The sequence below is a fragment of the Opisthorchis viverrini genome, assembly GCF_000715545.1.
Source record: "Opisthorchis viverrini unplaced genomic scaffold opera_v5_209, whole genome shotgun sequence".
NCBI lineage: Eukaryota > Metazoa > Platyhelminthes > Trematoda > Opisthorchiida > Opisthorchiidae > Opisthorchis > Opisthorchis viverrini.
In genome coordinates, this window is record NW_008751867.1 from 897,715 (window position 1) to 920,633 (window position 22,919).

General features: G+C 45.8%; 2 protein-coding genes across 2 annotated transcripts; both read left to right on the forward strand.

Moving 5' to 3' along the window:
- Positions 1-2,102: 2,102 nt before the first annotated feature.
- T265_14533 (hypothetical protein) lies at positions 2,103-15,957 on the forward strand (the record flags this gene model as incomplete). The annotated part of the gene is given in 10 exon segments (XM_009174075.1): positions 2,103-2,250; positions 4,250-4,421; positions 7,316-7,385; positions 7,392-7,446; positions 8,092-8,223; positions 10,225-10,278; positions 10,333-10,529; positions 10,582-10,692; positions 14,235-14,623; positions 15,840-15,957. Coding segments are annotated over 10 exon segments (1,446 nt in total).
- A 1,174-nt stretch (positions 15,958-17,131) lies between these two features.
- On the forward strand, positions 17,132-20,853 carry T265_08309 (hypothetical protein; the record flags this gene model as incomplete). Its single annotated transcript, XM_009174065.1, has 3 exons — positions 17,132-17,180; positions 19,523-19,702; positions 20,675-20,853. 3 exons carry the CDS (start codon positions 17,132-17,134, stop codon positions 20,851-20,853), a joined length of 408 nt encoding a protein of 135 aa, XP_009172329.1.
- Between the last annotated feature and the right edge of the window lie 2,066 nt (positions 20,854-22,919).

Genomic DNA, 22,919 nt, shown 5'->3' on the forward strand with positions numbered 1-22,919 from the left:
ACCTGATGAGCCCCAAGAAGGGCGAAACCGGTCGTGGGCTGTCGAAGAGTTTTCAGCAACCCTGTGAGTAGTTTTCTTTATGAAAACGTCTTTTTCTGTTCAAGGCACCGCTCACAGATTCATAGTGAACAAGTGGTAAACTGGATTTAAAATTCGATAAATGCCCTTCAGTTACATACGAATTTGGTTTCTACAAGAGAGTGAAATAAAACAAGCCCACTTCAACTGGATGTGCTACACTAGGCCACAAAGAATGGCAAAATCGGTCGCTGGCTGCCGAAGAGTTTTCAGCAACCTTTTAAGTAGCGTGTCACGCCCAGACAAACAAAGTATCGCGATATCTCGAGCGTCGTACGAACTGAAGCATGAGGCACCCCGATGCAGCACATTCGGCCGAATCAGACCACTGTAAACGATGGATTCAGCCGGATTCAGTTGAGTCCGCTGTCAGATCCAATTCCATACGCAAATGAGAGTAGCTGTCGAAATCTGTCGAATATGGTTCCAAGTGGAACACAAGGTTGATGGAAACTCTGGGATTTGCCTATCTGATGAATTCCAGCTGTTATTTTCCACTTCTGTTTGGTCCTGTACATCCATGACCTACCTGTTCGTAATCCGTTCTGCAGGTCTGAGCACACCGATGATATTGTGAATGGAATCACCTGCAATCACAAACTGGATTGGATAAACTTGCTATTTGGTCTTGTGACCGACCCCCTTCTCGTAATGCTTCAAAATAAAAAGACTTTATCTCATATACCTCTCTCCGTCCGGGAATTCACATTCAAGTTTTGTTGATAGCTTGCGATCTCTACAACCCCCTGATGACCAGTGTGACGTGGCCATGAAACTTTGAGTTTTCACCGACTACTTATAAGTAACCAGATGTTTCCCCTATTTGTTATTCGCTGTGTTTGGGTGTCAAGTGCGAATTGATGGATTAAGCGTAGGCATATCGTCTACCACTATGTTACTAGTCCTGTATCTGTCTCTCTGTCCCATCTCACCACACAAACCTAGTTGGCATCCCCGTCCACCGTCTCAGCTACGGTCAAAGTAGTCAGGTTTGCAGCTCACGAGGCCACCACAGACAGGAGGCAATCGCTGATCCTCGGTCTGATAGCAGTCTAACCCGCTCGATTCGAAGCGGGCGCGTGTCCGGTCAACCAGGTGTTTCTTCCGCTGCCCTGCATTTTCTGCATACTCCCCTACTGATGCAACTGTCGCTTTCTTTCTAACGGACAACAACTGAGCCGTTTGTGATTCTCTCGGCTGATGCTCTGATGACCGCGTCGCTTATACCTCCCCTTACTCTGAATATCTGCTGTTATACTCTTGTTACTCACCAACCGTTGCCTTAAAGCTGTTCCCGCATCTTCGCTGAGCTACTCAATCAGGTCAGAAATCTGCAACGCGCTGATATTTTTGATACAAGGACAGGCAGGATACATAAACCTTCCCGGATCCTTTATAGATGACAACAGTTATCGTCACGAACAAGTATGCAGAGCCATTCAAGATAGATTTTGCTTCTTCCATCGAGTAGAAACTGTAGGATTATGCATTTGTACTGAAATTCGTCCAATCATTTTTTACCAGATTTCGAGAACAATTGTGTATTTATTCATCCAGTTTCTCGCGGCAAACTCAACACCACTCGACACACTCGACATGCACGTATCTTACCAGAATGTGCGGGCTTTAATCGGCGTCAGCTGGTTCAAATCGCGTGTTTCGCACCGCTGATAGCAGCATTTTAGAATTCCCTTGAGCGGAAATCGCACACTACTGGTCTATTCGAAAAGTAGTATAGAACAAATGCCTTTCGAAGGTCACAGCGTTTCGACCGATGTGTGCGCTCGTCTACTCCGCAGGTATGCACATTCCATTGTTATATGGTACTAAAATAACGTGTCTTTTCGTATCACATGATGAGAACAGAGTGCATCTTTCAGGCTGCCTTCATAGCTTAGGTTAAGTACGCATGTATATATATATGTGCTCTTAAATTGAGCATGTCCCAGGCTCGATCGAGTCCGAGAGTCCCGTGAGTGGCTTACTGAGTACCTTGTTCCAGTTTGCACCCGGTCTGATCGATTATGGCCTCATCATCGCGTGAGTTACTGTCGCCGAGTTTGAAAGCAAAAGCGAAACGAGAGTTGCGAGAGCAACCGGAGCACATCGATGCACACGTGGAGAGTTTTCGACGGTGGATTAAATCGTTACCGCATATCACTTTCCCATGTGGTGAGTCTGTGCTTTGTTTGCGGATTTTTAGCCCTGATGGAAAGCTTTATCTTACTGATTTTCAACAGAGTTTTGACAACAAACTTGAGACTCTTCTAGCTGATTGAAAGATGTTAGTTTTTTCTTAAAGGAAACTACTCATAGGGTTGCTGAAAACCCTTCGACAGTCCATGACCGGTTGCAAATTCTCCTGACCAATCAAGGCGATTTCATCAACGGGTCTTTGGGGAGCGGAGCCTAGCGGTACGTTGGTTGTGCCGCATGTGGTAATATACGTGCTGCTGGCCGACAGTGACCTCCACCAAAGATTGGCTGCTTGACTGGGCGTTTCTGTTGGTTGGCCCGTTGGTTGATCTCATTGGTTGATGTACCATGATCTTTGACCTCGGTCTCTTCTGCTCCCGTGCATTGGTCGTTGTTGGATTGAGTTCCGTGTCCATTACTGATGAGTTCCAGGATTCCTCTCTCTCTCTCTCTTTGTTTGTTTCGTCCGATAGTTGACTCCATTTAATTTGCTGGTCGTTTGCGCGTACTGGTGCGTAGAATGGGTCCAGTTCAACGTGGAAGTTTGTGGAGTGCTGTGCTTCCAGAAATTGCTTTCCTTGTCTTAAAGTTCCGCACACCAGGACTCACCCATTTCTCAGGTCAAACGTGTGACCTTCATGCTCTTTCTATATGAATATCAAGGATAGGTCATTTTTTTCTGATTTCCGCGTCGTGTTATTTCATTCAGTTCCAGTTCAAACTTTGTTTGGTCGAATCGCTTGGACATCTACCGTTCTGTAATACCGTAAATAGATTATATTCTCTTTATCAGTTCAGCATTGCTGTAATGCGTTTAATTTCTCCTGAGTGGAGTTTGGATGCAGGCCTTGATACGATCACTGGGTTGCGACAATCCCCATCTCTTTCCTGATGACTTAGACATCTAACAGTGGTGATCGACTGTTTCGTCCCAGTTCCACTATCATTGACCTCCGATCCTATTTTCAGGTCAGTGTCGACCATCAGCGCGCTTGTGTTTGACTAGAACGATTGCCGTACCCATCACAAACGGTCATGCATTGATTTTGCAACTATGGAGTTGCTCAATCAATAGATAGTATGTTTTCTAGAGGATTCTGTGACCACGAAACCAAGGGCCTGATTTGAATCTTGTTACAACGATTTGCGAAGGCCCTGTGACGGTAAAAACATGAATATCGAGACTTATTTACGTTAGAGCAGCCCTTAAAAGCGTTAGCGCTTTAAGGTCACAAGCTCTTATCACGGGATGGGATGAGCCTGACCGCGATCGATAGGCTGCAGCTTCGAACGCTGTAATTTTCATCCAATCCCTGGGTCTGATAATGTCTCAAAACCTCACTGATGAGTGTAGATCGATGCAGATGACAGAAACCTTGGCATTAGTGGCTTTCGTCCATTTTCATCCACTCGGCATTGTTCAGCATATGAATCGGTGATGATGAGTCAACAACTGGTCACATTTTATTCGGAGAATCCGGAAATTAACCAATATTGTCAACAAGTCTCTCAATTCACTTGACAATTGCTACGATATGTCGAAACTGTTTAGAATGCTTCATTTGACAGTACAAAGTTTGGGAGCGTTCTACACGCCAGCTTCAAACTAGCTGCAAAAGTGCGCTTTGTGCAGAACTACCGCAGTTAACCGTGTGAGTACTACTCTACTCAGTGCATGTTTGCGCCTGCAGGTTGGAGACATTTCAGTAGTGAAGGTCATTGAGTGTGTGTGACCTCAGTTATATGATTTTGACGATGTCTGTATCGAATTGCTTCCTGTGTTCAGCATCTTAAGGTGGGACGGTGTAAGATGCTACTCATATGTGAGGCTTGAATAGGCCTCGTGACAAGCAGCGGGAACTCCCCCCTCAATTAGAAGCTAAACCAATCCCGTTTAACCATGAAGGTCATATCTTACTGATCGGTCATCCTGAGTTTCGGTCAGCATTTCCTACTCCTCTGATATTCTTTTCAGAACACCACCTACTGATTCCGTTTCTTCGCTACGCAAAATACAATCATGCCAAGGCGCAACAACGCCTGGACAATTTTTGCACGATTCGTGCGTCCAAAGAGCTTGGGGCTCCACGATGGTTTGACTTTCCACCCCTGAACGATCCACTTTTGGATGACTATCTCAAGTCCGGGTGAGTGTTTGGCTTTTTTTCAATCACGTGACCTGTCAGGATTGGCCAAAATAGTAGGAGGATGTGTCGTTGTTCCACCGGGAGGTACAAGTGTGGTTGTCTACAAACCAGCCAAGGTCAAACCACAAGGTCACTGACTTGGGAGTGACTTTCTAATCGAGAAATTAACTGACAGCCTGTGTGGCGACTGTTCATCCCATCCATACGTTGAGCATGGATGCACTGTGCAAAATGTGTGTTGCATATCCAAGTAACTGCGATTTTCGCACTACACTTTACATCTTGCGGGAGATCCTTCCAAAGCCGTATCACTCTTTGAAGTATAAAGTAAACGGGGACCCAAGATACTTCAACATTTCAGCTGCTAGTTAAAGTGCTTACCAGGTTTTTCGTCTACCGGCAATGATGGACATCGTTGGGGCTTGTCCTCTAGGGATTCAATAGCTCACCACACACCACTGCCGGTCAAAATTAGTCTCGTATGTCTCGCGTTTGATAGGATGCATGTCTCAGTACAAGGTTGATTGGTTGTTGTCGGGGCAACTCATTCTGTTCTTAGGTAGCAGCCAGAGTGTTGTGACGGCAGATTGACTTCGATGGGCCCTCGGGCGTCAAAAGTATTGTCAGTAGAGTTGTCCAAGTCTGGGCTATCTTGCCCCGAAATGGATGGGCCGAAATCGCAGTTATTCATGCACTAACGGACTACTTAACTAAACGGAGTGAGTTTTAATTCTCGTTGGGTTCAAATTCCACCGGTGTGGTACGCACAGCAATTACCGCCAGAGGGAATGGCACTAGTGTTTATAGAGTCTCCGAAACTGTACAACGTCTGATTGTACTTGCAACAGTTGAACAACAATCGGGTACGATAATCACGGTTGTAAATCTATCGAAGATTAGTGACCTCAAGTGGCCTTGGATTACCGTCACCAGTAGACTGGACCTGACAGTGATGTGACAGTTTGTTTGACCCTGTGACCCACTGAGCTACACTGAGGAGTGTCCAAGCGACACTGGCAGAGTCCATCATACCAGGTCGGTCATTGGTTAGAGAGATTTGACCAACAAAGTCCCCTGGCCATCCAGGTTGGAAGTTAGAACATGTGTGGCGATTTGTTCTTTGAGGATTGTGATGTACTCGCGTTTCTGGTCAAACACCGCTGTCTTGCAGTTAGGCTTTTGAGACAAAGGCTTTGGTTGAGGACCCTAATCGTCCTCCTGTCTAGGTGAGGGAACCTAAACGTCCTTCTGTTTAGGTGTGAGTATCCCAGCCCACATAAAACCATGATACAACTAACAATATTGTCATGCCGGGTAATATAACCAGCCGCGTCACCTTATCTACTGCATACAGCAGGGAGATCAGGCGAAAAGCGTCCACCGCCCACACCGCCCTTTCAAACGTTTTTTACGTGTCTCTTATTCTATCTCTCCTTACCCGTTTTCCAGAGTCATTTCAGTAGGCCAGTACTGACATATATTTTTGACGCCATTGCTGTCAGCTGCAATAGGTGAGGTTAGCTCAGACATCACGACCGTCGTCATCATCCTCATCATCGTCATCATCATCATGAGGTAGTTTTATGGAGGCGAGCGACCAGACAGCCTGATATAAGTAGCCGTTGACGGGTGTCCTAACCCGAGGATGTGGTGGGTAGAGTATAGCTGTCTGCCTCCTAATGTTCCATCCCACATCAGCTACATTTTGAGTCGCACTTGACTACATTATAAAAACCGGCTCAGGTGACAAACTGGGCTCGCTTACACTCCTGTCGATACAAATAGTACCCCCAGACCGTTTTATACAGCGACTCCTTGTAGTACAAGGACTCGTTGTTGTCCAATCCCGTTTGTTCTTCTAGCATGGCTGAACCTAAACAAAACTGATTTCTAGCCAGTGTAGTTCGCAGGATCATTGCAGCACTGAAGCCCGGGCACCATAACAAGACGGCAAAGGTTCGTCAAACTCATGTTCTACTTGAACCCAAATTGTACAAAGGTGGTGATATACGCCCATTTACACACCAGTTTGTTTTTAAACCAAAATATGAGTTCAAGTAGAACACAAAGTGGACGACTATTTGGGGACTGCACCCGACTGTCCAGCAGTTGGTCAATGAATTAGTTTCATTAAAATAAATGGAATATTAGTACTGCATATTGCTTCGAGAGACAAAACACATGAAAATATAGGAATGGACGCGCGAACATCAAGCTGAGATGGACAGAGTCACATTGTCGAAAGGCTAAGTGTTCAAACGACTGACCGGGAGGTTGCTGGTTCGAGACTCCCTGAAGTCACGTGGTTCAAGCACTGATGATGACTATCAGTAAAGATGAAACAGCTGTGTATTGCTTCCCGGCTTTTTAGCAAAGATAGGTTACACTCCATTAGAGCCACAGGTTGGGCAGTTGATGGCCGGAGTCAGATGAAGTCAACGCCTTGTGGATGCAGCTGGCTGAGTTCGAGCTGCCGTCACGTCCACCCAGTGCGAAGTGATTGCGCTGGTATGTCTGATCGACGGCTTGGCAAGAGTGCAACACAGACGGGTTCAAACGATACAGCTGTGTGTGTGTGTGTCATGCGTGCGGTGAGGGATAAGAGCGATCGATCGATGTGCGCTTGATACAGTGGTCCAGGTAATCGGCAAAATTAATCACAAAATATGGCAGATGTCCGGTGACCTACATGGGCCGCACAAACCGTTTGATGCACTGGCCGCGTCATCCGGTCCCCACACGATACAGTGGTGATGGGTGCATTGTTCTATTAACTAGGAATTCCGGTGGGATAAAAGTAAGAACAACGTATATACACTCATTTGCAAACTAATTTGGTTTCTCGAGAGACTCACCTGGAACCCAGCTGAATCTCTCGTTTGTGATGTTCTCAGGCAACTAAGTGTGCTGCACCAGGCCGCCTCATGTTTCAGTCGCTACGATATTCGAGATATCCGGATACATGTATAGCTTTGTAATGTACTACTCATAAGGTTGCTGAAAATCCGTCGACAGCCCACGACCGGTTAGCCCTTTTTGGGGCTCATCAGGTAGGCGCAGTCCCCGAGTTTCCGTCAACGTTATGTTCTACTTGGAAACCAAATACATCAAATTAGCAAGTGAGTGTATATTCGCTAATTTCGTGCACTTTGGGTTAAAGTGGAACACAAGGTTGTTGACGGAAACTCGACGACCGTGCCTATCTGAGGAGCGAAACTGGTCACGGGCTGTCGAAGAGTTTTCAGAAATCTTATGATTAGCGTATTACGTCTGTGCAAGAGAAAGACGAGTTTACGAAAACGATCGTTTACTGATCCAGCCGTTGAAATTGGTCGAACTTCACGATGTACTTGAAAATCTGTAGCCTACCGTTCTGCAAAAAAGCTCTTATGTCTATTCCCACCGGTTATAGGCGTCTGACACCAGGGAGAATTTGATTTCCACCTTGAGGCGAGTCCACGGGTCCACATCCGGTTCAGCTCACCGCATTTCGAAATTAGCTTGTCAGACATCTGTGGCGCCAGAGTGTAATTGGTCACTCCTCTTGCCCTAGTACGGAAATGTACCATCAGAACGCGTGGCCGAAGACACAGTACTGACGACAGCTCGTGAACTAGCATCTTCAAATGTCAGACAACCTTTTCGAACTTGCCATGGAGTTCACTTGTAGCACACTTTCGATGCCTAACTGCTATGCCTTGCCGAAGGGAGCACGAGGGTTGGGATACTGCCAGGTTGCTCGAGCCTAGTCGGGGGAAGTCGAGAAGTAGATATCGGGTTCGAACCACGGACCTTCCGGTCAGTAAATCCGCGCTTTAACCACTTGAGCCATCTCGCCCCCCATGGAATGGGGGGCATCCAGGTGAATCGGTTTACGTGTTAGCGCATCACCGAAGTTTGTAATTCCTATCCTTCGATTGATCTTTACTCACCAGAGTTTACCAACCAACACTTTATGCTCAGGAAGTGTTGATACCAAAATTTTGTGGACACGGTTCTGATCATGTGACGCTGTGGTGAACCTGTGACCTTGATGGTAACCTATTGTTCCAAGTGATCTACATCTTTGGGTTTCATTTTTGAAAATAACTGGTGAATTATTTAGATACATGTGTCACTATCTGTGTTAATTCATACAAGTTGTCAGATGATGATTTTGGAAGGTGTGTAGAACGTGTATTCGTAGCGTTCACAGGGCACACCTGTACATTTAGTTACGTAGAACTGAAGTTAGTTAAAACTGCGGTGTATGCACGCAACCATCCTCAAGTTCGGTTCGGTCAAGCCCCGCAGACTAACCAGTACAACTGTGTATAGTATTCCAGCGTAGATTTGTAACTTGCTGTAGGCTCCCTTGGTTTGTTAGTTGATTGAAACTTCCTGTGAGATTGCTCCACTCACGCACCTGAACGGATGGTTGGGGCCATCAAACTGGACTCTGCAATGAGTGGGCCTAACCAACTTGTGGCGTTTGTCATACGGTATGTAGTATCCAAACCATGGCATAAAGTAGTCTACCGCGATGCGGTTTTGTAATGTAGCCCTTTGGACGGATGAGATTCCCTCTGGTGATTTCAAAGACTGTCTCCCGTCAGGCATGACACCATCTGTTTGGATCAGCCCACCGGGTTGGAGAAAATGCACATTCAAAGTATGCCAAAGGAGCTATAACGTAAACCAATGGTGAGTGACACACTTTAGGATGATAGCGTGATATGTCGCTTTCATAATGAGCCGTCTAACATCCACTTCACAAGAAAAGAACCTTATTAGAGAGCGGTTAACGGCCCCTTCCCTCGTGGAATTGGGAGAAGCTAAGAAAGTCAGAAAATAGGGACCAACCAGCGGCATAGATCCAGTGTAGCCACCTTGGTCAAAAATGAGTTAAGCCCTGGTTGTGCTACACACAGTCTTCCTATTGTCAAAGAGAGTTATGACGCACACAGAGACGGTTAAGCAGCTCCCACTAGACGCTTCCAATAACAGCTGATCTTCTCTTTGAAGAGCATCTACTGTAGCTTCAGAGTGTCACTGCTCTTCAAGAAAACTACATACCCACTAGAAGCACTATTGTGGCTTTTGGAAAGGAAGTAACCTCAATTCGCGGGCGTTTATTAGGACATCATCGTGGTTCTCTCCGGGTGACTTGGCTTGAAATTTACCACGATAGTGAAATGATAGTCGGTCGTTGTGTTGTATAGCAACTACTGTATAACTCAGTAATGGGTCTCAGGAGGTCATCCACGAGGCGAACGAGTCACCTATTAGAACCTCAGTGGCAGTACCCACCGAATTACACTTTATCACGTCTGAAATTTGGTCACAGAGCTGATTGGTCAAAAAGTGAACTTTCTGAGCCTGAGAAAGAAGAAAAAATACCTGCAGGGGATGGCCGTGAACGAGATGGAAATCTCAAAAAGATGTGGGCACAAACTTCCGCATAGATTCAGAAAGATAGATCGTTGTTGCCCTTTGACTATACATCCACACTAAGTAAATAGCTTCCTTTGGGACTCGTAGAAGGTGCTTTGTGAAAAGGGGTTTCACGTGAAAGCACACAATATGACCCTCGGTATCCTCACCAACTCGCAAAAAGCAAACAGGTTCTAGCAGCTGGTTATCGTTGGAATGGGCAGTCAGCGCAGTGTAGTTTCTTTTGCATAACCGAGGTCCAGGATGAGATATTCCTTCAGCCAATCAGACAGATGCGAACTGACCTTGTCAAAGACTAGCCCCGTTACGTTCATCGACTCATATCTATTCTCTTGTTTGTTGCACCCTCCCTCCACCTCCCAAAGCGTAGTGCTGGACTTGGGAAGAACTACAGAAGGCCTGTCTGTGATTCTGATTCGGTTAGGTGAGTTCGTAACTGAGATACAACTCCAAATGTATTACCATATTTCCTTTTTAGGTAACTGGAACATGGATGTTGTCAATCCATCCAGTTTGCGATGCTTCAGCTATATGGATGTCGACCGGTTTTTGTTGGATCCGGTTTCACAAATTGCTGGTTTTATATTCTTTTTTGACCTGACAGGGGTTGGTAAAAAGCACTTTGTTTTGCGCAGTAATCAGAAGGAAATGAGACTGGAGTCGAAAGTTTGGAGGGTAATTCCCGTCGATTTCCAGCCCAACATATACTTTATACGTATGTTTATAGGATGCCTACCCAATTCGTGTTAGACATGTAATTTACTATAATGAACCGAAAGTCATGGATATTATATTCAAATTCGTGGAGATTTGGATGAGTTCGAAAGTTCGAGAGCGTGTAAGTGAGACTATTTCCCATTGACGTCCCTCGGGGCTTGAATTTCAAAGTAGCGTTACACTACTTTGGGCGTGGTAGTAGCACAATTTCCGCCCGTCAAAATTTGACAGTCGCTCCTTGAATCACAGTCGACTCAAAGGGAATTTATGCATCCAAGAGGAATTTTTCAGCAATAGCCATCCAGTACATACAGTGGTAGTGTAAAAGGAGGCACGTTCAAAGAGAAAGCTGACGAGCAAGTCTAAGGTGGGTAATGACAGGCTCACAGTCCGCGGGTAGAACGATGTGCGATTTAGGTTTACGTAAATTGTGAGCGCACGCGCCAGCCTCGACGATGTTGGAAAGGTGAAAGGATAAAGTAAGTACAGCTGTTTGTTTGAAGCAGCTGTCACAATGTAATGCTTACGGATATAGGTGCACAGAGGCGATAACAAATTGTAAAAACTAGGACAGATTAGCCTTGAAAAGAACGCAAGTTCATTCGAACGGCCTATATATAATTGAACACTTGATGAAAAAGTATGACCAGATCCCAAATTCCAGCGCTCTACTCGCTGGTGGGCCTCGTTAAGAGGATATGGAAGAGTCGGGTACTCGGTCCTTGATCGCCAGTATCGCGATGTTACTTCTGGATCCTGCACTCATGTGTGATTCGTGATCTTACTAGCTGTTACGTTATTCATACGCTCATCCGACTGTTGATGGATAATCGGAAATTTTTCTCTGATTGCTCATCGATCCTTGCAAAATACAAAGCCACGAGTTTGGTCCGATTCCTCTGCGCCCATCTGGGTCGTCTCAATAAAGACTAAAGCATCCATGTGGCTACACTTCTCGGGATCCAGCCTCTGGTCTAAGCTCACCTGGACACTACTTTTTTTGCAGTCATCCTCAGTGGCTACACGTGAATACTCGTCACGCCTGGCTGTCGCCAGTTCCACAGAGTCCACAAGTGCTAATCGATATTTGGGAAGCCCCACCCATCGGGAGTCGACGTATTATCAGCAAAACATGTAAGCAGCCGGATGTATATGAACAAGCAGTAGAACCCGAATTTGATTATTGATCAAAAGCTAATACGTTCAGCAGTTAGGAAATGGGTTGGTCGAATTTACGAAACAGCTTTGATACACAAAGGTGTGTTTGTGGGGATGAGGTAGAGGTCCTGACCAAATGTCTACACTGAAATCACCATACCACGAACATCGCCGACTACCTACGAGTGGCCAAATTTTCTAGAGACGCATTCAATTCCAACATGTATGAGGCTTAAGGCAACGAGATCAGTGATGAGAAGTATGAGACCAGAGGAGCCACGAATATCTGCGGACAATGGGCCTGTCGGAGAATCCAGTCACCAGCCACTGCAGATGCCATCTAGAGGGCCTGATGTATCGGCGGTTGAACTGTTCAATAGACAGAAATGTTATCTGGAAGGCGTGATGTATCAGCGGTTGAACTGTTCAATAGACAGAAATGTATTCAGGATCTCCAAACAAGAACACAATCACTCAAAGCTAGCGGTTTTTGCTTACGCTTGTAGTATATCATAATCAAACAGCCGTCACGTGATACATATATTCTCCAATACTGGAAAGACTAGCTCTGAGTGCCCCTTTGGAGGTCACAGTGCCACCTTCCTTCTGGAGTATACTGAAAGCGGTTTCTTCTCAAAGTACACTGGATTGCTAGCTTCTTTGTAGAAGCCCTTCTTCACAACTGATGTCAAACACGGCCTCAAGAGCTTTGGTGACGGGAAAAGACGTACCCAACAAGAACACGACAGCATTATTGCGAACAGGAAATTGCAAAACTGAGGGATGATCATTGCATTTAATGCCCATTTTTGACCTTGAATCAAGACCATCCGGTCCGCGCCGAGCGATTGGTTGGTATCACTTCTGAACCGCGAATGGACGTCGATCGTGGACTTTCCTCAATGATTTCTTGTTTCAGTGTCCAATTGGCAGGTGGCATTAGTGGCTGGGAGATTCGACAGCCTTCATAAAGCGATTTCGCTGATGGCTCCTAGTACGCTCCGAAATTCTGAAGCTATTTTCAGGAATCTGATCCCCCGAAACCAACTTCCAGAAATAAAAACTTTTCGCTGATCAACTGAAACCTACTCCTGTAGTGAATTCCTAACTCTACAGAAGACAACTTTCGATCTGTCCTTTAAACTAGTTTCCCAGAGGGAGACAGGCCTCTTAGAGTACGCTTCAAAGTGACCTCTTTTGAGTGTGCTGTATCCAGATGGATGGTGGTGGTTCGTCCGACGACTAGGTAGATTCTAGAAGAGTCCGACCCCAGAGAAGAACAAATTCACTCGGTCACTTCGGAGTAGTTTTTTGACGAAAATTCATTTGATTTTTTTCACGTGACTCAAGGATACAAAATTGCAGAATTGTTTAATCTGCAACAAGTGTTTACAAAGCGGAGGCAATTTTGCTCCGGCCTACTGACAAATTCACAGATGAAGCCTTCGAGTTACTGAACTGTGATATCATTGAAGCTGATTTACGATGTTACAAGCCCAATCTCGGATTTCCAAAAAGGCCGCCAATTGTGTCAGTCTACTCCGTTCTTAGACAGCATGGATAATATCGATTTCCGTTGACACGAGGTTAGTTCGCAAAAATACTGAGACAGTGTCGCTCAGGTATCAAGTATCACTGATATTGGTGACCACCGAAACGAAGTAAGTTGGTCTGTTTTCCTTTGAAGTCGAATCATGCATGCAACGAGTCATTAATTTTGCTTTTATTGGCCCATGAAAACACGTTCCTAGTGCTGAGAAGAATTCAATCTCTCTGGGGGTTCGTAATGCTTCTCGTGGAGTGGCCTGAGTTATGTGATATTTCATGGTATCCCTGGCATTTGCCCAAATGATATCCCATTAATGTTATTGCGGCATGTTAAAACTCTCTTGTGGCATAAAATTGCATGCAGTAATGATTTAGGGAGGTGTCATGTATTTCGGGCGGTATAACAGTCCTTATGTCGGATCTTGGACTCCTGTTTCGCCTAATGGGGTAATCAAAAGACCAGTAGCTTTGGAAAAGCTTTATGGAAACTAAGAAAAATTGCCACAAATGTAATCATGGAATTATCATGGAATTTCCCGCAAGGCCACACTAAAATCCTTGTGATGCTGCGAGAAGCGCCGAGCTAAAAAATACTCGATCCTGATTGGCTCGCATTCTGGCCAATCGGTGTCTCCGTATGATACGTGGCTGGCTCGTCCAATCGGTGTGATTATAGGTTATTTAGAGCGCCCTGGGTCTGGATGGGAACATAGAAGGCGTAACAGGTAGATCACACACAAGTTTGGACTGAAAAGCGAGTTGGTAGTGCTACTGGGGATACCATCTATAGACCTAGTCAGAGGCACTCATACTTTATTTGATGTAACAGTAGACTTGTTCAAAGCCCGGTCTTTGTGTTGGGTGGCCTTTGAAATTGAGGGTCACAAAGTTCTTCACCGGTCTCGGAGTCTGCTTTATTGTAAAAACGTGGCTTGTATTGTCCTATTTGCTTGTAAGGTCGGAAAGTGTGGTTTCCTCGAGGGAGATTCTCAACTAGGACCACATGTACCGATTAGTATGAGTGTACGATGTTTGAACAACTGCTATGTGATGGTTACCACGTATCATTTTGGGGGGGATGCGAGATGGCCCAAGTGGTTAGAACGCGAATTTACTGATCGGAAGGTCCGTGGTTCGAACCGGACCTCTGCGTCTCGACTTCCCCTGTTTAGGCTTGGGCAACCTGGCAGTAGCCCAGTCCTCATGCAACCTTCGGGTGACATGGCAGTTAGGTACCGAAGGGTACTACAGCTGAACGATCATCTGGGTGGCGTTCACATATCACTCCTCATATCCGGCCATTCGGGAACAGCTCACGTCGTCTGCGTTACGACAGACAGAATGATGTACCATATAGGCTTCTTGGGCTATACCCACCACGAGCCCCCAAATCGCGAATACTGGAACAGTGTTCCCGGTGAATAATTGAACAAAAATTGCCCCCGTGAAAACCCGATAGAGCTTGCGAGATTCAGGATTGTTTAAAGCAGATCAATGACTTGGGTTGATGTGGAAACTCATACCCCAGTGGAATAACTGTACCTCCAGGGCTTGCAAATCTGTACGGAGCTTGGGAATTATTTCAATCAATATGTTCAGGAGAGGTTGCAAACAAACCAAATATCAGCTGCTAGTGGCTGGACGATTCGGTGTTTAGTCACTGACAGGGGGATCGCGGTTTCGAATCTCCGTGAAGACTCGTGAGATGCACATTGCTCAAGATTGTCAATAAGAATGAGACAGTTATAAAGTGCTTCTCAGCTGTTCGGCCTAGGTTGATTTCACTTACATGACAAAATCTACAAGCCAATAGGGGGTTCCAATGCAGACCGCACAGAGAATTTTGTCAACACTTGCAACTCTCAGTGTTAGACCAAAAAACTATTTGAGCGCCTCCAATGAGTCGTAACACACCCGAGTTGGATACCGCGGAACTGCAATTTCCCCTTGGTTGTATTTAGTCGATTAGGGTCAACGATGGCAAGCGGAGAAAGTTCATGGAGTCTTGCGCAGATATTTTTATGTTTATGGCCCGACCATCGTTCTAAGCGAATCGGGCTGCCGGAAAATACAGGGTTTTCTTTTGACGAATCTGTGGTTCACTATGGCGTGACCTCTGTCATATGACATCCGATCACTGCCGGTGGAGTACCCGTAAGGACAGCTAAGAATGCTTTTGTACTGTACTACTCACAAGGTTCCTGAAAATCCATCGACAGCACACGACCGATTTCGCCTCTTTTGGGGCTCATCAGGTAGGCGCAATCCCCAGGTTTCCGTCAACCAAATAGTTCAAATCGAAGACTTCCGTCTCGACGACTCGGATTCGAATCCGTGCAAGTGTGCTGTAAACTTGACCACTAGCCTCAATCTTGAAAATAGTGTGCGTATGCTCTATCGACAAAGGACCTAAGAAGGTACTTTCAGATACCTTACATACGCTTCATTGTTGATGCTCCAGACGGGTGGATCCGCTAATCGGAATTAACTATCAAAATTCTGAGCTCCGTGAATTTCGTACTGCTGTGGACATTTTTATGTTTTTATTCATATTCGAAATAGATTTTATAGTGCATTACCTAATTTGCGCTTGTGCGGGGGCGAGATGGACCAAGTGGTTAGAGCGGAAGGTCCGTGGTTCGAACCCGACCCCCTCTGCTTCTCGACTTCCTCTGTCTAGGGTTGAGCAACCTGGCAGTATCCCAGCCCTCATGCTTCCTTCGGGTGGCATGGCAGTTAAGCACCGAAGGGGTGTTACAGATGAATGAATTCGTGCTTGTTAGAAAACGTTTTGGACATGGCACGTGACCAAGCCTGGTGGGACTGCCCAGTTGAAGTTTGTCTGTCATTATATGCTAGACTAGTTTTGGATGAGATTAGCAAAGGAACATGAGCCAGACCCACTGGCCGTTGAATGGACAATTATGTATGATCAGTCAATAACGGGACGAAATAAGGCAGCAAACTTTAGTCTCTGAAAGTCTGTCCATCAGCGCGAGGTGAGATAGGAAGAGACGGAGAAGAGAAGCTGGTCTCATGGTCCCGACAGTTATCCAGTACCATGTGTACGGTCCAGACGAATGCTTTTTGTTTTTCATCACCTGATTTTATGGAATAACTTTGCCCCGATTGGTTGTTTTTTCATTCTTCTTTCAAGATTATACACACGAAGAACAGCATGCGGAAAGCGTATGAGAGGATACCCGGATTGCAGGCAGTAATGCCGGCAGAATACAGTGGGTACAATGAGAACATTAAAACACTCGTTGGTAAGCATAAGTTTTCGCGCTCCTTTGTGGCATTTATATTGTCCCCTCGACACGTCTACTCAGACTGGCCAAGCAGTTTGGTAGAACTATCTGACCCCCTAACGAACATCAACCAAAAAACGTCCATTGGAATTCGAACTCAGATTACCTAATTATTCGTCATTCGTGGCCTGACGTACTGGGTCACGCGGGCCTATTCGTCCAGGGTTGACGCATGAGCTGGACTCAAGCTAGGAACACACGTAAGACAGTTTGAACTAATAAACTACCCTCCTCGATTCGATTCTTCGAGTCCCAGTAACGAAAGTCCAACAGCCCCTCGTTTTTCTGAATAAAACTAAGCCGATAGTTTCAAGGGCGTTGTATGATACAGCTGAATTCCAGCTGAGGACAATTTCCTAATGCCAATATATATCACCATATACGACAGAGTGCAGTCAGACCACACCATCGGGACTGGCCAAATTCGCGCTCTCGTAGGAAATGCGCTCTCTCGGGGAACACCCCTCCAGCCGTACTTTCGTTAAAATGTTCCACACAGATACAATGGAAACAAACTGACGGGATTTTTCTAACTTATTCGAAATGGGACCGGATATGATCTCTCTGGATGGACAACCAATCATTTGTGTCAGTAATTACTTTGCTGATGGATCTGACAAGACCTGCATGGGACTTGCGCAAATGAGAAAAATGACCGGCAGATAGACAATGAAAAATTCATGGCGCTTCGATGCACTTTATCGTGAAGCACAGAACCGGAGGCCATCGAATTTCCACTGTTGCTAACTCGTCTAAGTGTTTTGGTGATATCTAGACAACCCGCTTTGTCGTTGAGTGTAAAAGCTGGGGCATTCTCAATCACTGGAATATTTTTATCAGTTGATGCTCACACTACAAAACTACCAGATGCAAGTTTCTGTCCCCACCCCGCTTCGATGGGCCTGTGTTTACTTTGCGCCATGACCTCCAAGAAAGTCGTACTTTTTACTGTGATGACTGAGACAGTGTCTCAAAACTGTTTGAGAGTGTCCAATACGGTTAGGCCCAGGTTTTTCTTGCCATGAAGTATGATCTGCGCTCATCTGTCTTGTTTTAATCCAGGCTTTATGCACATACATGTGTCCTGTAGTATCATTTTCGCGAAACGAACACTTCCCACAACCAATAGTTGGGATACAAAAGTTCTTATGATGTGTGTGCTGGCACTGATTCAACTCCATTGGTGGCATTACTCACAAGTAGACTTGCGTTATTCAATTATGGTGACAGAGCTACCTCTCTTCTTCTGGTCACCTCTCTTCAGAGACAGTCTGTCCCTCATTTTGAAGCCAATTCACCGTTGTCCCGTAGCCTAGTGCAGCCCAACGACTTCATGACGCACTTTCTGTGTGTGACCGGACAGACTGCATTCCTCTGATTGGCTGACGTTGACCGTTCTTCACGTGACTTCACGACACGACCCTGTTCCATACGCGTACCATGCATTGCGTTTGCTCCGGTCTAATGGACTGGTCCGAGAGATCACGGGAAACACTACGGACTACAGAGTGCACAAGAAACGCATTTTCGACGGGGGAGGGCACTGTACGTAGTGCACCATCCCATATGGATGACGGTGATAACGCACTTGGCTTCAAGATAGTTTATGTTTTAAACAAGAGGTACAGACGTCGCAGGCGTGTAAACAAACGAGTAAACCGGTTATCAGGTTATTGCAACCCCATCATTTTGTGTGCGCCGATCTTCGAGTCTGTGTTGGTACAAAAGCCCTCTCTCTCTCTCTGTTGGTGGAAGCATGCATGAAATCACGTGCAAATCGACCTTGTAAATTAGCTGACCTCCCCAAGTGAGAGCATTTTCATGGAATCGCCCAACCTTTGGTTAATGGACGAGAAAGATGATCCTCTGAAAGGTACGATAAAAGTCGGTCTCCACGGAGAGGTCATTCACCTCTAGAAGGGACCAGTTTCACCGTTCACCGTGAGTGTTTCTTGTGTTCCGAGCGGGGAATTATACATACTACTTAATATGGAAGCTGAAAAGATGAACAGACAACACAACTATGACAAATGCGTTCTTGTCAGATTCGTGATAATGTTTGTAAGTAATTTGAGCGGAAATCGCAGATGTGAAGTGCGGGTAGGTAAGGAAATCCTGAAGAACCACCGTTCTACGAATCCAAGGTTTTTCCGTATGAAGTTGTGTTCCCTCCAACGTTGTGCGTATGTGCTCAACAGCGTGCTAACAGGGAGACTAATCATCACCTCAGAGGTATCTTGCCAGAACGGTAACCCTCGTCCTCTATGGTGAACAATTTTTGTCGGTTCCGAGAAACTTATGCTCGAATGCTCCTAAAATGAGTTCCTCTGAGGGGAAATCTCGTGGAGAGAAAGATCCCTGTCAGATGAGTAATTCGCATGTCATGAAGTTCCCTCTACTGCATTTCCTGTTTAGGAGATCAATCCATAGAACTCACATTCTGGTTCACCAACCGGCTGACTAACTCCCAAAGAGGAAACATCACGGTGGTCATCCCATATGTGTTAGTAGGCTGTCACAGCAACAACACCTGATTTCGTAATCGTTGTAGGTGCGATTCCTGCCACATGAGCGGAACAGACATCAACGATATTCTCTCCCAGGATACGTCCACAGCACAGTTATTGGGGAAGTGACACGGCTGAAGCGAACGCAACGTAACCGGAACATGAGATGTAGCAAATTACAAAAACTCGATAGTTATCGACCGGCAAAAACCTGGGGCCCAAGAAGGACGAATCGAATGGTGGACTGTCAAAATTTGTCAGCAACTTTGTGAGTAGTGTGTTTTGTCTCCTTCCCTTTTCAACTTCAGCTGAATGGCAATTGGTGACTTAGATGATGAGGGCTGGTGATCATTAGATAGGGTAGGACGTTTCGCACATGAAGGGAACATTGGTAGCCAGCTGATTTTTTCGTTTATGATGTTTCCAGGCAACCGAATGTGCTGCATCAGGCCGCCTCATGTTTCATTTGGTATGCTATTCGAAATATCGCGATACATGTATATACGTAATACACGTGTGTCGCGATATCTCAAATATCGTACCAACTCAAGCATGAGGAGGCTTGGTACAGCAAATTCAGTTGCCTGGAAACCAAAGTTGTTTGCAAGTGAGTGTAATCACTAGTTTCGCGCAATTTGGTTTCAAGTAGATCATGAGGTTTCGGGCAACTCGGGGACTGCGCCTACCTGATGAGCCCCAAGAAGGGCGAAACCGGTCGTGTGCTGTCGAAGAAGTTTCAGCAACCTTATGAGTAGTGCGTTAGTGTAAACATTGGTAGCCCTTGGTTGGTTCGCTGTGCTGGGCAGTTTGCGCTTACAGTTTGCGCCACAGTATTTGATCGGCCAGGTCAACTTCGAACGATCATTGGTCGTTTGGTGTGACCATTCCTATTGGCTTGTTAGTTGACGATACGTATACACATTCGCACACTTTTCCCGTGAGCTCAAACGACGAATGTAGGTTCCAACCTATGAACAAGCGCCGTGCCACAACGGCACTGGTCTTCAAAGGATACGATACCCACCCATTGGAGGCGTTTTCGAAATTCGGAACCGGGCGGTAGTGCTCCAGTGGCCACTCACGATGAAGCGTGCGTTCCACACTGCCTGCCAGTGTGCTCTACAGTGTCAACCAACCGAATTTGAGTGGGTAGAATTTTCTCTCTGGCTCCATAGTCCAATGAGCGACACACCTCAGATATCGCGGATGTGGTTGGCAGACTGTGTCATGAGCAGAGATTAGAGGTCGAATTCCGCAAACTGTGGACAATCCGGTTCCAATGAATGAGTCATTGGATGCAGTGGTTTGAATTTAACTGAACGAAACTCATCCGCGGGTGGTGGAAATCACGAGCAACAATTACACCCTCATTTCAGCGCTTACCCCACCTAGGTGACAGTTTTCGACCAGCGAAGAAACATGACGCATACGCGTTGGCGAAAGTGGCTTCTTATTGGTTACCGTGACCAGAAGTGATATTATTGCGAGAGTAAACAGTTTGTCCCGTGTAAACAAAGTTTGCATATAGGAGATGTGCTACCTTACTGTATATTTTGTCCATTTTTTTCCTGTGTTTCAGAGCACAACGCCAATAAATTTCATCAATTCTACCGGAATCCTTCCTCTTGGCAAGGAATTCAAGTAGACGAAACGAAACGTCCACATTCTGCGAGAAACCTGATGTCAGATTTTGGAGACGCTGAACGGAGTTGCTTTGGAACTGAAGGGACTTATGTACAGCTTGGTCCTTGTGACTAGGCAAGACTGTTGATCTTATTGCCACAGACAATGTTCTCTTTTCATTATCGCTTGTTATTTTGAGTCGCGTCGAGTTTCTCATTAAGATCTGGTGTTACCAAATACGCAATTCATCAGATCGTAGAACTTAAGTGTATCCGGTGCTTCAGTCAAGAGTTTCACCGTAACCTAACAGAGTTTGAAGTTTTGAAGAACCGCATGGAAGGAAGAACTAAGACAGTGGATTTTCTGCCAGTTTACTACGGAATTTGCCGTGCCGACGAGGTGGTGATCTCTGAAGCCAAGGTTTGAGATATCATCACAGACAATAAGAGTAAGGGAAGCGAACTCGTTGTCAGTGTGCTGTACTTTCCCATCTAGGAGCATACAAAATAGGTCCCTGTGATAATACTGCCTCACTATGTAAGTGCGAGCCGATCACACTGCTGGGCAGCAGCTGACCAAAGTGTAGCAGTCACAAAACGAGCTGAAGGAGGCGTCGCACTGTTCGTTGCAACAGGAGTGAAAAAACAGCACGATGTTCCTTCCAGGATACCATTTTTCCATATTTATGGAAGCAGTGATGCTGCCTTCCCCCGATGAAGGACGAGTTAGAAAAGGTCAGCCCACACTTTGACTTTGAATGCCAGCACATTTTCGAGATAATTTTAAGAATCGAGCGTTTTGGTGCTGCTCAAAAGGCAATTGCAGTGCTTTTCTACGTCGCCTCCAGCTGCCTTGTGGACTAGACATTGAATTCGAAAGCTTGCGGCCGGATATCGAAATAAGTCTCCACTTCTATGCTCAGAAGACAAAAACCCTCCATCTTCATCTTGCATATGGCACTGACTGCACAGAGGAATAAGGATTTTAAGAATCAAGTGCTCGGTGCTGCTCAGGAGGCACTTCCGGTGCCTTTCTACGTCGTTTCCAGCTGCCTGGAGGACCAGACCTTGTTCTCGAAAGCTTGAGGCCGGATATCGAAATAAATCTCTACTTCTGGGTTCCGAAGACGTCTTCTGGGAAGCGTGTGTACTTTTAGGTAAGGATGGGGAGGCGGGTCTGAGAAGTAAAATGCGATAAACTCGCTGCAATCAGTCGGATCCAGCTCGCTGTGTCTATACTTTTTACCGGTCTGGAACAACATAAAACCTAACCCACATCATGATATCGGATTTGCGATTGTAGATCACGTGAATGAAAGAACAATGAATAAACCAAAAGCCACTTACTCGCGGATGATTGCGATTGGATTCAAGGTGTCGAAGTCAGCGCCTTTGCTGTCACACCTGATCATCATCAGCGATAGCATAACATTAGCGATTAAAGCCTGATGACCCGCCACCGTACAAGCATAATCTATTTGAATGCCTTTTGTTGACGAAAAGAATAAATGTGGGTGGGAAAGGGACTTAGTGCTAGCCATCCACAATCATTCTGAGGTGCCTACACCTCCAGACAGACACTCACTTAGGTAATCTGGATAGAAGCTGACAACAAGAACGTTAGTGACATCAAATAGCAGCCATATATTGCATCGTCTTCAATCAGCAGCAGTGAGGGTCTTGCGGTCCCCATCATGACAGTGCCCAAACCTTTCGTAGTCACTTTCACATCCGTCTGTCAAAAGTTGACTACCACTCCGCTTTTGCCACGCAGATTTGGACATTGAATATAGCGCCCTTTTAGGCAAAATACAGGTTGGCGCGACCAAACTAACGCAGTTTGTTCTACCGGATATATCATTCACTGTTGCGAAACCGAACCCTCACTTTCCCATTGTCTTGTTGCGGATTCGCCGGCAGAGACAGCGATCGTTTCAACCCTGCTGTTCGCAGAGATCACGCCCTAGAGCCGCACAACAAAACAGCCCGTACTCTAAGTGGCCTTGTAAACAAGTCCCTTGAGATTCAGAGATGTGTCACTTTGACACCATAGGTATCTCGAAATAGTAAATGCAACCCGAACACTGGAGGTTTGAGCATTGTCGTCCCCTGTCACACGAATACAACCCCCAAGGTAAGTAAAGCGTCCCACAACTCCGAGTGCTTTTCTCTGGATTGTGAGCGGTGTGTTCAGCGACCGGC